At 34.7% G+C, this 18,021-nt stretch overlaps 1 protein-coding gene across 1 annotated transcript in view; it reads left to right on the top strand.

The window, feature by feature from the left end:
- LOC106875453 (alkaline ceramidase 3-like) overlaps positions 1–17,641 on the top strand; it is a 112,375-nt gene extending 94,734 nt beyond the window's left edge. Inside the window, exons 4-10 of the mRNA XM_089357802.1 lie at positions 10,429–10,510; positions 11,338–11,373; positions 12,899–12,954; positions 13,532–13,633; positions 14,264–14,365; positions 15,743–15,788; positions 17,429–17,641. Of these exons, the coding sequence (XP_089213928.1) occupies positions 10,429–10,510; positions 11,338–11,373; positions 12,899–12,954; positions 13,532–13,633; positions 14,264–14,365; positions 15,743–15,788; positions 17,429–17,539 (535 nt within the window). The 3' untranslated portion in view covers positions 17,540–17,641. The remainder of the gene's footprint in view (positions 1–10,428; positions 10,511–11,337; positions 11,374–12,898; positions 12,955–13,531; positions 13,634–14,263; positions 14,366–15,742; positions 15,789–17,428) is intronic.
- The last annotated feature ends 380 nt before the right edge of the window (positions 17,642–18,021 follow it).

Raw genomic sequence — 18,021 nt, 5'->3', positions numbered from 1 at the left:
CAGAAACTTGAAAGAACCTCATTTTGTGTATATTAATTTGTTCATTGTGGTTAGGGTATTCACCTCAAGATTGTAAGGTTGTGAGTTTGATTCTTGGTGGCACATTGTATCCTTGAGCAAGACACTTTATTTCACATTGCTTCAGCCTACTCAACTGCCAAAAATGAGTTGTACCCATAATTCAAAGGCCAGCCTTGTCGCATCCTGCATCACACTGAATCTCCCTGAGGACTATGTAGAGGATATCCATGTTTGAGAGTGTTCAGCCACTTACATGTTAATTACATGAGCTGACTGTTCCATTGATTAGATCAACTGGAACCCCACCCTCTTTGTAACTGATGGAGTGCTAGTACATACACACTCTTGTATATATGTATGTGTGTATACACATGTGCGTATGTTTGTATGTATGTGTGTGATTGTGTATTTCTGTGTGTCTGTTTGTCTTGTCATTACATGGCAGTCGTTTCTCTGTCATAGAAGCAGGTTAATTCGTTTCCAGTATTCTTGCCATGGAGAAACATTTCCTTGCTTCAAAGTAATAAGCTCTGTCCAGTATGTACAAGCATGGAAAAATGGACATTTGAATGATAATTATTATTATTATATTGAAGGGCAGTAGGACAACAAGCTGACAGAATTGTTAGCACGCCAAGCAAAATGCTTAGTGGCATTTCGTCTGTCTTTACATTCTGAGTTCAAATTCTGCCAAGGTTGACTTTATCTTTCATCCTTACACTGCGGTCAATGTACTAGTCAATCGACTTGTCCCCGCCCCCAAAATTTCAGGCCTTGTTCCTTTAGTAGAAAGGATTATGATGAAAAGCAGTGAGCTGCTAGAGTCGGGCAAAATGCTTCGTTCAAATTCTGCGGAGGTTATCTTCACTGGTCATCCTTTTGGGGTTGATAAAATATGTTCCAGTTGAGCACTGCAGTCAATGTAATTGACTTACCACCTCCCCCCAAATCGCTGGCCATGTGCCAAAATTTTAAATTATTATTCTTTTACATTATTTCCATTTGACATATTTGTCCTCATCTTGTTTGTTGTTAACACGTTTCAGCTGATATACCCTCCAGCCTTCATCAGGTGTCTTGGGGAAATTTCAAACCTGGGTTCTCACTCCTAAAGTATTTTTCAATGCTATTGTTATTATTATTATTATTACTATTATTATTATTATTGTTATTGCTCAGGTCACTGCTTGGAGTCGAACTCGGAATGTTGGGGTTAGTAGCCCACACTCTTAACCACTATGCCATATGCCAGTGATCTGAACAATAATAATAATAATAATAATAATAATAATAATAATAATAACATTGAAAAATACCTTAGGAATGAGAACCCAGGCTCGAAATTTCCCCAAGACACCTGATGAAGGCTGGAGGGTATATCAGCCGAAATGTTGTGTTAACAACAAACAAGATGAGGACAAATATCTGTCAAATGTAAATAATGTACATAATTCCTCATCTCTTAAATATAGAACTGTATTATTATTATGATGATGAGAAATCATATGCTTTCATAATAACAACAAAAACGAGAATCAGTAACAGAGAATCAATAACCAAGCAGCAGCAGTGACAACAGCAACAGAAGCAGCACACAAAAATAACTATAACAACAGCAGTAATGATAACACCATCAGCAGCAACAACAACAGCTACAGCGACACAACCACCACCACCAACAACAACAGCAACATTAACAACTACAACAACCATAGCAACAACAACAACAGTAACCTCAACCACCATCACCATCACCACCACAACAACAACAATAACAACTACAAAATTAACAATAACAAAAACAGCAACAACATCGATAAAACATGGTGCTTCTTGTTAAAACTGTCCCAGGGTTTTATATCAGTGGTATCAGCAAGTATACATGCAGCTGCACCTTCCATTTCCTTATAAACTCAACTCCCCAGATGTTGTATCAGAGCAGCTGTTCCTGAAATTTGATATACGTACAATACACTGCTGTAGTTATGTGTCAATGGTGGCAAACTTTTCAGTTTGCCAAATCGTTCCCTTTCTGCTTCAGTCTTAAGACATGTGCAATGGATTACTTGCATCCAAAGTTTCCACAATTTTGTAAAATGCTTTTGATTATTTAATCAAACTCTAATTTGTTTGGCGGTGATAGTAATGCTAGTGATGTGTGTGTGTGTGTGTGTGTGTGTGTGTGTGTGTCTCTGTGTGTGTGTCTGTGTGTGTGAGGCCAGTGGCTTCTTTCAGTGCTGTAGTTTTTATTTTGTATGTGCCTGTGATGTGTTACTGTGTATATGCTTTCAGTTTGTGTTAGGGTGTGTGTGTATGTGCATATGTGTGTGTGTGATAGAAAGAAAGGAGTGAGAGAGAGTGGCCTTAAGTCCCATTGTGAATGAATGCTTTTTGTGTCTGTATGTATGTATGTATGTATGGATGTGTGAGTAGCTACGAGTGAATACTTATGTGTGTACGTGTACACTAACACACTCACAAATGCATATAAATATGCAATATGCAAACATCCACCCATACGCACACACACACGTGTGTGTGTGTGTGTGCATAGCTGTGTGGTAAGAAGCTGGCTTCTCAACCACATTATTCTGTCCCACTGCATGACACCTTGGGATACAGCCTCAGGCCGACCAAAGCCTTGTGAGTCAATTTGGTAGACAGAAACTGAAAGAAGCCTGTCAGCCTGTCATAAATATATAGGTGTGTGTGTGTGTACATATATATATATACACACACATATGCATATATATATGTATATGTGTATATTTATATATATGGATATATATATATATATATATATATATATATATATATATATATATATATGTATATATGTATATATATATATATATATATATATTTATGTGTATGTATATATATGTGTGTTATTCATATGTATATATATATATATATATATATATATATGTATATATGTATATATATATATATGTGTGTATATATATATATATGTATATATGTGTGTGTATATATATATGTATATATATATATATATATGTGTGTGTATATATATATATGTATATGTATATATATATGTGTGTATATATATATATGTATATGTATATATATATGTGTATATATGTATATATATGTATATATATGTGTGTATGTATATATGTGTGTGTGTATATATATATTTGTATATATATATGTGTATATATATATATGTATATGTATATATATATATATATATGTGTATATATGTATATATATATATATGTATATATATGTGTATATATATATATATATATGTATATATATATATGTATATATATATATATATGTATTTATATATATACATATAGCCTGGGCAAAGTTTAGAGAGCTCTTACCCCTGCTGGCGACAAAGGGACTCTCACTCAGAGTAAAAGGCAGACTGTATGACGCATGCGTACGAACAGCCATGCTACATGGCAGTGACACATGGGCTGTAACTGCTGAGGACATACGTAAGCTCGCAAGGAATGAAGCCAGTATGCTCCGTTGGATGTGTAATGTCAATGTGAATACCCATCAGAGTGTAAGTATCTTGAGAGAAAAGCTGAACATTAGAAGCATCAGTTGTGGTGTGCAAGAGAGACGATTGCGCTGGTATGGACATGTGGTGAGAATGGATGAGGATAGCTGTGTGAAAAAGTGCCACACCCTAACAGTTGAGGGAACCCGTGGAAGAGGTAGGCCCAGGAAGACCTGGGCTGAGGTGGTGAGGCAAGACCTTCGTACATTGGGCCTCACCGAGGCGATGACCACTGACCGAGACCTTTGGAAATGTGCTGTGCGTGAGAAGACCCGGCAAGCCAAGTAAGATCGTTGCCAGTGCCCCTGGACTGGTTCTTGTGCGGGTGGCACATGAGATACACCATTTTGAGCGTGGCCGTTTTCGTGCGGGTGACACGTAAAAGTACCCACTACACTCTCTGAGTGGTTGGCGTTAGGAAGGGCATCCAGCTGTAGAAACTCTGCCAAATTAGACTGGAGCCTGGTGTTGCCATCCGGTTTCACCAGTCCTCAGTCAAATCGTCCAACCCATGCTAGCATGGAAAGCGGACGTTAAACGATGATGATGATGATATATGTATGTATATATATATATATATATATATATATATATATATATATATATATGTACATATATATATGTACATATATATATGTACATATATATATGTACATATATATATATATGTATATATATATATATATGTATATATATATATATATATGTATATATATATGTGTACATATATATGTGTATATATATGTATATATATATATATGTATATATATATGTGTACATATATGTGTATATATGTGTATATATATATATATATATATATATATATATATATATATATATATATATATATATGCATGTATATATATATATATATATATATGCATGTATATACAGTGGGAGGAAATAATATTCGTACATGTCAAAATTCTTTATTTATTTCATTTCTAATGAACATAAATGGGATACATGCATAAACTAAGAATATGCAAAAGAAACTAATAAATTATCGTAACTAATGAATTTATATACAAATATAAATATTTAGGGGTGGAAAGAGTATTCGTACAGAATATAAATAACTGATAATTCTGATTTAATCCTTCGTAGCATAACCATTATTCAGTTCCACTTCAACCAATCTCTTCTTGTTGTTCTTAATCAATGACTCACATCTTTCTTTAGGAATTTTTCCCCATTCTTCTTGCCAAATTTTTTTCAAATCTGGAATGCACATTGAGGCTCTTGAATGAGTTTTAATTTTCATATAACACCACAAATTTTCAATGGGGTTCAAGTCAGGTGACTGGCTTGGCCATTCTAATAATTTTATATTGTGATTGACAATCCATTTTTGGTAGACTTCGCCGTGTGCTTAGGGTCGTTATCCTGTTGTAAAACCCACCCTTCACAAAGCTAGAGCTTTTCTACAGAGTCCCATAAATTATTGTTCAAAATATTTTGGTACATCTCTGCATTCATTCTACCATCTATCACATATAAATTGCGAGTGCCATTTGCAGAGAAACACCCCCACACCAAGGGCAAGTCTATCACCGCATTGGTTCCCTGTTACCCACAAATGAACAACCACAGTTTCTCCAAATCTACTTTATGAGTGATGTGGGACAATAAACCCGAAGGAGGTGTCAACATTTCAGATGATGGGTCTTGATAGACACAGCGCCGACTGCTGCAAAAGAGAGTATATCCACTGACAGCTTCTTGGTGCATTCAAATTTCACATAACCCCCACTGGTTAGGGCCTGAAATACTCCAAAAAGACACATAGCATGTTGCTTAGTGGAATTAGCCCATCATTTACTCCACAAATATTTTGTTGTCAATGCTGCACTTTCCCATATCACCTGTTTCAACATAACTGTAATATATTGTATACAAACTATGTGATTTTAATCTCGAGCAATGCCAGGTATCTCTGCTAGTATATATCTGTCAGACAGGACCTTGATGACTGCCATGTGGCAGGAAAGTATGCTAGTCTTTATATATTTAATACTCTATATTTAATACTCAATATTTCATATATTCAATAAGACATTCAAAACTTCATTTTATTTTACTATTTATATTATATATTCCATATTCTATATCCCACATTAATTTTATAAGAATATGAATAAAACATAAAAAACAGACAGAGTTGGAACTCTTTTAAATAATATATTCCTCTATACACGATCATACAAACCCTTTTTTATATATTTTTTTCTTCATATATATATATATATATATATATATATATATATATACATATATATATGTATATATCTATGTGTGTGTGTCTTTGTTTCTCTGTTTGTCCCCCATCATCACCGCTTGATGACCAGTCTTGTTGTGTTTATGTCCACGTAACTTAGTGGCTCAGCAAAAGAGACCGATAGAATAAGTACTAGTCTTAAAAAAAAAATAAGTCCTGGGGTCGATTAGATTGGCTTGAACCCTTCAAGGTGGTGCTCCAGCCTGGCCACCGTCAGATGACTGAAACAAGTGAAAAAATAAAAGAATATATGCACACACTCACACATGCACACACACACACACACACACACACACACACATATAAATATGTTAGTGAGATTGAGTACATTTTTTACTCATGTGTATGTGTACATGTGCATCTATGCATGTGTATGTGCATGCATGTGTGTGTGTGTGTATCACTGTGTCTCCCTCCACCATGTTACACACGTACATAATAGCATGGAACCATGTTTTTAATACTGACTGCTTGAATTAAATGAAATGTTTGAATTGGAAATTGGGACAAAATCTCTCGAAGGGGAGTTTAAAGCACATTGACCTTTCCATCGCTGTTGTTCTTCCGAGGGTACAAGTAACCATACACTGGCGGGCTGAACTTTTGATAAAATATTTCATTACAATGTAGAACATCAGGAAGGGTGATGGGGGTAAGTCTAGGACATTAGAATTTCTAGACTTCATGCTGTTTAACTATAGAACTAGGTTAAACTATATTATATTTAAAACAAACTATAACGAGCATCAGTGCATGTGTGTTTAAGGGGATTTTTCGTTTTTATCGGTACAAGCAACCATACGGCTTCAGATTTTGCACCGTTGCGCAACACCTTGGGCAAGTATCTTCTACTATAGCTCCGGGTCGACCAGTGTCTTTATCAGTGAATTTAGTGGATGAAAATTGTGTGGAAGCTTGCCATATATAAAATACATCTATCTGTCTTTCTGTCTGTCTGTTTACCTATATGTTCATATATACATGTATGTATTTATGTGCATATATATGTCTATATGTATATATATATATATATATATATATATATATATATATATATATATATATATATATAGCAATAAGAAAATGGAGGGGAATATGAGGTACTCATCAGCTTGCAGACACTGTATTCCGTTGATTAATCTGTTTCTTTTATAACCAAAATGACAAAAAAGACATTATACAGACACTTGTGACATACCATGCCATATCAACAATTAAGATTTCAAATTTAAAGGACATATATATATATATATATATATATATATATATATATATATATATATATATATATATATATATATATATATATATATACACACACACACACACTAGGTGGAACCCAAAAGAAACTAGAATTTTGCAACATTATTTTATTCACTTTGTTTGACACGTTTACACTTTTATCGCCTTCAAAGTATTTTTTTATTTGAAGCAATGCATCAGTCCAGACACGTTTTCCACTGTTCAAAGCAGTTCTGGGACTCTTGCAAAGTGATGCTTTTTAACACCTCAGTTGTTTTTTTCTTCACCTCATCCACATCTGCTAAACGTTTTCCATTAAGGACTTTTTACATTTGGGGGAACAAAAGAACTGTGTCACTGGAAGCAAGATCAGATGAATAGGGAATGTGGGTGAGAGCTATAAATGTGTTCCAGCAATAACTGGGAAAGCTAACCCCGTGGTAGACTAGCACCTTGTCCAGTGGGATGTGTAGTGATGTCAGTCACTTTTACACTATGGAATCCAGGGTAAGCTCTGGACTTATGAGCTCTAGGGTTCATGGCACATCTAAGTTATTCATTCCCACATGTTGGGCAAAGCTCCCAAAATATTCTTTTCTAATCATGGCAATCAAGCTTACCGAACTCTCCTAATAAATTAACAGCTAAGTTAATTAGATTATCAACTAAGCTAATTAGCTTATCAGCTCAGCTAATTAACTTCCTTCTGCTATATTGGAATCAAACAGACTGATTAGAACATATTTAGGTATTGACTCTACTTTTGTTTCAAATATCAGTTCTTAATTATTCTTATGGTAACAGTTTGATATTCTAAATAACAGATGGAAACTGCAACAAAGCAATAAACAAACATTTTAATTAACAAATGTAGTTTATTAACCTAAAACACTTAATTAGCTGAGCTATTAGAGCAACAGGCAAATAAATGCCTTGCAGTAATTATTTTGGTTTTTTGCATTGAGTTGAAATCCTTACAAAGGCAACTTTGCTTTTCGTTTTTTTTTTCCGGGGATAATAAAATACAAGTTAAATACTGGAGTAAATTGATCTATCATTTAAATTCACCTGTGCCTTTCATCCTTCTCAGGGAGAGGAGTGGTGATAAAATACCAGTCAAATACTGGGGTAAATTGATCTATCATTCTTTATATTACTCTCAGAGCAGCTACACAGTACTGTGTGAAGGCTGTGAGGGCCTAGTCACAGTGTCTCTTACCTCTAAGAAATTGAAGAGGATTGGCAAAGGAACTAACAAATTTTTCTCATCTAGCATGCTCTATAGACCATCCAGTGGTCATGGATTAGCTGATGTACTGTACAGTGTGGAGCACTTTACAAAGTTTACATTCAACGGTTATTTGTCCTCATCTTGTTTGGTCAACCAGAGGGTATAGCAGAAAAAAACTTGCCCAAGGTGCCATGCTGTGAGACTGAACCAGAAACCATGTTATTATTATTATTATTATTATTATTATTATTATTATTATTGTTCAGATCACTGGCATATGGCATAGTGGTTAAGAGTGTGGGCTACTAACCCCAACATTCCGAGTTCGACTCCAAGCAGTGACCTGAGCAATAACAATAATAATAATAATAGTAATAATAATAATAATAACAATAGCATTGAAAAATACTTTAGGAGTGAGAACCCAGGTTCGAAATTTCCCCAAGACACCTGAAGAAGGCTGGAGGGTATATCAGCTGAAATGTGTTAACAACAAATAAGATGAGGACAAATATCCGTCGAATGTAAATAATGTACAGAATTCCTCATCTCTTAAATATAGAACTGTACTTTACACAGTTGTTTACAAAAAAGTTTAAGTGACAGAAGACTCTTTTTTCCATTTGTATTTCATCCTTAGTAATGAAGGATCCATAATTTGAATTCAAATTTTGGCACAAGACTAGCAGTTTTGAGGAATGGGGCAAGTCAATCGCATCGACTCCAGTACTCAACTGGTACTTATTTTATTGACTCCAAAAGAACAAAAGGCAAAGTTGACCTCGGCAGCATTTGAACTCAGAATATAAAGACAGATGCTTCCCAACCACATGGTTTCTGGTTCAGTCTCACAGCATGGCACCTTGGGCAAGTTTTTTTCTGCTATACCCTCTGGTTGACCAACCCTTTGTGGGTGGATTTGGTAGACGAAAGAATCCTGTAGCATACATACATACACACACACAAACATATGTGTATGTTTCTTTGTCTTGTAATCGCACCATAGCTGTAAACGAGCATCTTTGTCATACTAGTGGTGTAATTCATTTTCAATCTTTCATGGAACCGTGTCCAATCATGGTAAAATGTTAGCTTACTTGGAAACAGTTGAGGGATGGTAACTTCCCTCAACAAGCATAGCAAAATGAACATTGAAACAATGATGATGTTATGTCAATATTCTTAATGTTCTGTACTTGACAGAAATGGGAATACCCATACTCTGTGGATTATTCACACAAGAGTGGTTAGACCATGAATGTTCCAGATTTGTTGCTATTACTGTTACTATTAACCTACCCAGTTTATGAAGTTTAACTGATAGATTTTTCAGCTGTTCTGAATGAGCCATGTAATCATTTGGATCACCTTGGCTGTCTGGTACTGAATCATCTCTGCTGGCCACAGCATTCACTCCATTCTCTTTGTGCTCTCGCCATTCTCCGCCACGTTGTTCCAAACATTTTTGTTCAATCGTCTTCCTACTTGATTGGAGGTCTTCCAAGTGGCCTCTTCCGTTCAAGTGGGTACCACTCAACTACTATGTGGGTTCACCGATTGTCTGTGAACCTTGCAACATGATCAGCCCATCATAACTTTGTGTGGGGGTACTCTGTGACAACGTGCTTCACTCCAGTTCTATCCCTGATCTCCTCGTTCTGGATGGGATCTCTTAGCGAGATTCCCAACTTCGACCTTCCCGTAGTTCTCTGCAGAGAGTGCAGAGCTAAATAATAGGTTTTGTAACAGCAACTTAAACTTCTTAATTTAACTGGTATTAATTATTATTCATTTGTTTTTTTTTTTCTTAATTTCATATTTGAAACAACTGATTAATTAGATACAATTGGTTTTATTATTACTGTTCAGTAGTTTTATTTTTATAACGTGCTTTCACTTCACTACCAAGCGCAGCTCTGTGTGCCTTGGGTATGTGCTGTGGTTTGCTGTGATGGTCTTATTGTTACTGTATTGAAAGTGTTTTGCGTAGAATGTGTGCAGTGCCCAGTAGTGCAATATTATTATTATTATTATTATTTTTTTAATATTTCTTTTTTTTTTTGCTTATTGTTATTTCGCATTTATGTATCTCATAAATTTTGTTTCTATTCGTTCCAGTGCAGAAATAAGTAGTCCACCCGGGCACCAGAACAGGCGGCTACAAATATTTTTGTTTATCTATTGTGTCGTAGTTACTGCTGTAAGTAAAATCTATTACATATTTTGTCTTAAGATATTATACTGTATCGAAATCGGGAGGTTTCGTAGATTAATTGCATAGCTAATCTGAGGCAATCGAAGTTTTTCCCCCTTTATCGTATTACACTTGTAAATGCTCTCTCTCTCTCTCTCTCTCTCTCTCTTTTTCTCTTCCTCTCATGAAACGCATTATCGCCATTAATGCAAGGAAGATAACTTCCGAAGCTAAATTAATTTCATTACACGGATATTGGAGTTATGTCCCTTGCAAAATTATTCTGTGACGGTAAGTTTACAGAATAAATTTGCAGAGAAGATTATGTTAAGATTCAAAGAGGCTGCATATAACCTTTGGTTTTTTAAAATTTCATTAATATTTCATAAACAATGTTTACACAACATTTCATTAATATTACTGAAATGAAACGAAATTTCATAAACAATGTTTAGCTTCTAACGTTTCATGGAGTTAGGCATATTCAGGGACATGTACAATTCTTGATGTTACTTGGTAGCTTCACCTGCTGCAGGACATTGCTACTGATTATAGAGATTGGTTCTTGTTTGTCTGTACTGTTTAATCCTGTTTTAACTATTCTGATCAATTTGACATTTTCATTATATGTTATGAGGCACCCCAATATCCCTGTCCAAAGTTCTATTGCTTCCTCCATATTCAGTGTTAATTTTTCTGATGTACCTACTCAAATTTTACTGAAACACTTTGCTTTCATCAGAAACTACTACTACTACTACTACTTATTATTATTATTATTATTATTATTATTATTACTATTATTATTATTATTATTTATTTATTTATTGCAGGTCTATTTGTCGATAAAGAACCCAGTCTTTCATGAAGTAAGTATATCTTCCTAATTCTAATTCTGTAGTTACCTGGTGCCAGGCACCTATGAACATAAGTGAATATGAAAAAAAAGCTAGGACACAAAGCACACTCATTAATCTAGATACATTCAACAAATCGTCAGATTCAGTGGTGCCCCTGTTGTAACCAGAGAAGCAATTGCATTATAGGGTTAGATGACACCTATTCATGCCACCTATCACACCACAGATGCATTAATCCAGAAGAATCATATTAGGATAGCTAAGAAACCACATGATGTTGGCGAGTATATATTGTCGGGGTGGGCAGGAGGACAAATGAACACATGGTTCTTCCAGTTCTTACTGGACAGAAACTGACATTTCCCCATCATGTATAAATTGTATCTGGTGTTTTCATGCACCACATGTTTGATAATAGACTCTACCACCTGCTTGGTGATCACATTTATCAGCTTTCAGGGGTTGTCATTCATGATATTCAAGACCTATTAAATGGACTCAAGTTTATCTTGTCCACATGACTCATTCCTTCACTGTCAAAGAACTCCAGCTCTGATCAAGAAGGACCTGGCCACATTTAAGAAGGTGATAATCTTCGAGCCTCTATGGTTGGTAGCTAGAGCTGTCAGCATGCCTTTTTCTTTTCTTTTTTGGAATGGAATCTACCCTATTTGTGCCATCGATATATCCAACAGAAAAACAAGAAAGTTAAAATTTTGCATTTGCTGCATAACATTACAGTAGCTAGATTTTCATTTATGGCTCACCAAATTCTCTTCACAAATACCTTATGTATTCTTCTGTATAGGATTATTATGAAGATTGTCATTGTTGTTGTTGAATAACTATAATTTGCTGCTTAACAAAGAGGAACTCGCTCTTACAGACAAGAAACTGTCAACAGAAAAACATTCTAATCGTCAACTTCAGACAAAAGCTTTCCATAATCTTAGTAAGCCTAGCCATTCATTTCAGACCTTCATTGTAATTATTGAATTTTTAAGTTGCCTAGTGTGTCACATTTTGTTCTACACTCTAAAATCATCATATATATACACATCCACATTTAGGTAAATATTGAACTCAATTAAAAAGAATTCCTTTACATATTGAAGGTTTGCATGTTTAATGTGTTTGCATGTAAGAATGTTTTTTATATCATAAATAATATTTTACTAGTTATTAACCTACAATAATTTAAATTTCTCTTTTTATATTTCAGTTAAGCTTTGTCAAATATTACATCCTTCCACTAGTTTCATTATCCATCGATCTTTTTTACTTATCACCTCCCGCTTTCTTGTACATTTACTTTTTCCCTTCCATTTCCTCAATTTTGTTTATTCTTGCTCTTTTCTTGCACCCCCTAACTCTCTCTCTCTCTCTCTCTCTCATTTATATGCGTGTACACACACACACATACACACACACACACACACACATTCAATGTGCTTTTGGTTTTCCTCTATTAGCAATACATGTTTATTCATAAACCAGTCAGCTATTTATAAAATACTTGTTATTTCATTTTCAGTTTGCATATGGTTTATTGGTAGTGAGTCTGGTGGTTTTTGCAATGAAAGTCATCAGGTAAGTAATCCTGCTGCTGCTAATAATAATAATAATAGTAATAATAATAATAATAATAATAATAATAATATTAATAATAAAGCTATAGGCACAAGGAGGGGTCTGAATTTTTGGGGGATGGGTTAGTCGATTACATTGACTCCAGTGTTTAACTGGTATTTATTTTATCAACCTCGAGGTTGATAAAATACGTACGTACGTACATACATGCATGCATGCATGCATACATACATACATGTTTTTATGTTAGCATTCTCAGTTGGCAATATATCCCATTGCTCTGCTTTTTACTTTCAATGACCAGTGGAATAAAGAAAAAAATATCCCTTACTTGAAATATAAGTAAGGGTTAGCGATATTAGAGTCATCTGGCCATAGAATGCTGCCTCAAATAAGTTTCCGTCCACTCCATACCAGAATGAACAAAAAAAGAAATGTATAATCAGCAAATGAACAAAAATTTTAAACAAATGTTGTAACAACTTAAAATTCAAAATTAAATATTGCTCAAAGTTTTCATAACAGCCATGTATATCTATTTGCATATTTGTAATTATTTCTTTTCTATTGTTTACAGGAAATGTGAACACAATCTGATATTAGTTATATCTGGAATGAGTATTTACTTATTTGGATTTCTATTGTGGAATATTGACAATAACTTTTGTCCACGAATTAGGTTAGTATTACTTATTAATTTCATTACTTATTTGTTCTCTTTTCTGGTTTCTGTTCCTGAACAGTAGCCGTGATGGAGTGTTAATTTTTGGTGGATTATATTAACCTCCAATACCTTGCCTCTATATATTTTATCAATCTCTGTTTATCAATTGGTTGAATTTGTCTCAAGTTATGTACCCTATTAGGGAATTATCTACCCTTAGTGAATTCCCTACAGGAAATTTGCACCAATGCATACACACACGCACACACACACACAGTTGGGATTTTCTTTAGTTTCTATTCACCAAATTTCACTCAAAAGGCAGTGGGCATGCAAGGTTATAAGCGAAAGACAACTTGACTTAGATTCTGTGCTCTGGGATTAAACCTACAACTATATGGGTGCAAAGATAAACACACACTTACATATACATATATTCAGACACACACACACACACACTTCTATGTACAGAAGGAGTTGGTTGGCTTAGAGCTATAGTAGAAGACTCTTAGCCAAGTTGCCATTCAATTGGACTGAACCAAAAAACCATGAAATTTTAACGCAAACTTCTTAACCATATTGCCCAGTATTTGATCATTGTAAACATTTACCTAAAATTTTCTTTTTTGGTTTGTTTTATTCCAGGAGTGTTCGTTGGAATCTTGGTACACTTGGCCCCATCAGCCAGTTGCATGCATGGTGGCATCTGTTGGCAGGTATTGGGACCTATTTAGCTATTATTTTCTGGTAAGTCATTCAAAGCAATAAAATACAATTATTGTTGTTTATGCGATATAAAATTTGAAATTTCAAGAAATGGGAAATAAATTGTTTTTCTAACCATGAAACTCAAAATAGAATATCTGTCACATTTACAGATGTGACTTCATGTCCCATGGGTAGCCTCACTAGTGGGAGGTCCGCTCCAGGTGACACTTTTAAAGGGGCAGCACTTTTCATTCTGTTGTAGGCTATAAGCCTACAACAGACTCTGTGAGTCCCAACGTCTGTAATTGTTATCTCTCCTTTTTTCACCTTATTTTATACTGATATAATGGTTTCAAATTTTGTCACGGGGTCAGCCATTTTAGGGGAAAAGAGTTAGTTGATTGCATCAACTCTGGTACTTGACTGTTACTTTATTTTAATGATCCAGAAAAGATAAAAAGCAAAATTGAATCTGGTGGAATTTGAGCTTGAAACATAATGAGCCAGAACAAATGTCACTATGCATTTTGCTCAATTTTGCTCACCACCTCATTTTATACTGTTATAATAACTTCTCATCATACTCATTTCTTCCAGTTCATGTATCCTACCAAACCAGTTGACATTTCATCTCCCTGAATCAAAGGGTTCTACCTAAAACAAGAGTCGCCAAAGGGGATCTGAGAGACCCCTAGGAGTCGATGAGGAATTACAGGGGGTTGATGATAGCCAAGGGGTTGAATGGGGGTCGGCATGTGAAAGACCATCTCACTCAGATGAACTGCTTGAAATGCTTAGTCAGCACCTTGAAACATGGGAAAACATGATAAATTTTCACTACAGCATTTGAGACCTGATGTCGTAATCTGTATCACAATTGAAGATTGAGAGGCATGATTGAAGTGATGCAGACTGTCAAGTGTTGTTTGCTTATGGAAATGACAAGGCCTGCTAGGGGAGATAAGATATTAAATACATACCTCATAAATGTTTGGCCAGCATCAGTATCCAGTACGTATTTAAGATATGGTACATTTGGGTATTAAGATATTTTAAATTAGGAGGATGGTTGATGTGGAAGGAGAAGAGGCTAAAGGGGCTTGATGTGGAAGGAGAAATGGCTAAAGAGGGTCAATGGTTGAACTTTCTGGATGGATTTCCATGCATGACCAACTGAGACTAATGGATATTAAACCTTAAAACATTACACTTCCTTTCTTCATGGTTTAAAAGTTATTCCAATGCATGAATTATTTCTATTATTTCTATGTGTTCAGTCCTTTGTAAATAAACCAATAAAGTTGTTTTGATTTTCTTCCTTAGACTTTATTTTAGTATTGTTTCACTAAATAATGTATTTCACTTATGAAAACCATTTGAACATTCTATATAATATCGATTTGCTTATCATTACAGCATTCATACAAGATATTTATATTTAAAGAAGGATCCAAGTATAAAGGTAAAATCATCTATATAATAATCTGCTTGTTCATTCACCTGTTATACTTTAGTTAGTTTGAGAAGTGGAGTTGGAGTGGGTGGGAGGTGGAATAAAATTGAGAGAGAGGAGGGGGGTGAGTAGAGAAGAAAGAACTGCAGAAGAAGTAGAGAAAGAGATATAATAGTTGTGTGTCTCCAAAAATACCCAAGAAGAACCATTGTTTCTCAACAATTGTATGAGGATTTTGTTTATTTAAGCCACCACATTATCAGTTTTATACGTTTGTATTTTACTTTGAGGTTTGAAATTGATAATCTTTCTCTGGAGGCACCTTGAGCAAGTGTCTTCTCTATAGCTCTGGGTTGACCAATGCCTTGTGAATGAATATGGAAGATATAAACTATGTGGAAGCCTGTCATATATCCATCCATCAATCAATCGATCAACCAGTCCATCCATCATCCCTACCCACTATTCCAGGGAGGGTTGTTGGAGTAGAGTCCTCAGGCATTGCCTCCATAAGGTCCTAACAAAAGTTACCATCATTGCACTTTCTGGGTGGATTCGCATGCGTGACCAACTGAGACTAATGGATATTGTACAACCATCTCATTTTCAGCTTACCCGTAGATCTCTTGCTAGCTGTTTCAGCTTCAAGAATCCTGTCATGTGTGTCTCTGTGTGTGTGTGTGATTGTGTTTGTTCCCTCTTTCCCCCCACCACTTGACAAGTGGTGCCAGTTTGCTCCCATCCTTTTAACTTACTTCAGCATAAGAGGCCAATACAGTAACTGTTAGATTTAGAAATAAGAACTAGGAGCAATTTGTTCAATTAATACTTTCAAGGTGGTACTCCAGCAAGGCCTCACTCCAATGACTGAAAGAAGTCAGAGATAAAAGATAAGATAAATCTAAACTGAAATTGGAGTAAGAAATATTGAAGAGAACATTCTGTATTTTTATACACTTACACTTTTACTTGTTTCAGTCATTTGACTGCATCCATGCTGGAGCACCGCCTTTAGTCGAGAAAATCGACCCCAGGACTTATTCTTTGTAAGCCTAGTGCTTATTCTATCGGTCTCTTTTTGCCGAACCGCTAAGTTACGGGGACGTAAGCATACCACCATCGGTTGTCAAGCGATGTTGGGGGAACAAACACACACACAAACATATACACACACATACATATATATATACATATATATATATATATATACACATATATATATATATATATATATATATATATATATATATATATATATATATATATATATATATATATATACACAACGGGCTTCTTTCAGCTTCCGTCTACCAAATCCACTCACAAGGCTTTGGTCGGCCCGAGACTATAGTAGACGACACTTGCCCAAGGTGTCATGCACTGGGACTGAACCCAGAACCATGTGGTTAGTAAGCAAGCTACTTACCACACAGCCACTCCTTTTATGAAAATAAAACTTAAATTAAAATTTGAATAATAAACATTTGACACTAAGAGAAGGAAATATTCAAATTTAAATTCATTTGAAATTTCCAAGTAACTCAACAGAATGGGAAAAGGGATAGGCAGTTTATTAAACCAATTAAACTAATTAATTAATTTACTTTTGAGCAAATAATGTATTGCCTTATTTTGTTTTCTCTTTGCAGTTTTTGATAGGATTTTGTCCATATATAGACATACCGAAAAAGAAAGACCATTATAAGAAGAAATCACTGGACAACGGATACATGCCACAACCCAATTGCAAGAAACTGTAGCATTCTGCTATGTGCTCCGAAATAAATAAATCCTTCTCACACACACATACACACACACACTGAGTACATGTATATATATATATACGTATATATACATATATATCTATATATATATATATATATATATATATATATATATATATATATATATATATATATATATATATATATATATATATATATATATATTTATATGTATATATGTATATATATATTTGTATGTGTGTGTGTGTATATACATTTATATATATATTAGAAAAAATATATATACACACACACATACATACTCACACAGACACACTCACTCATGCATATGATAACTTTTACCCCTAGAATATGTGGATATATTGCTGTGTTGACAGTTACCTAATAAGAACAACTTAGGTTATCTTCTCTTCATTTTCCTCCTCTTCTCAATCCATTTATTCATAAATATCTGTTGACTTACATGTATGTACACATACATGCGTGCGTACTATAAC

Source organism: Octopus bimaculoides, chromosome 9 (assembly GCF_046866305.1).
Source record: "Octopus bimaculoides isolate indiv1 chromosome 9, ASM4686630v1, whole genome shotgun sequence".
Classification (NCBI taxonomy): domain Eukaryota; kingdom Metazoa; phylum Mollusca; class Cephalopoda; order Octopoda; family Octopodidae; genus Octopus; species Octopus bimaculoides.
The sequence above is the reverse complement of the archived record's forward strand: the minus strand, read 5'-3'. Positions and strand labels throughout refer to the sequence as shown.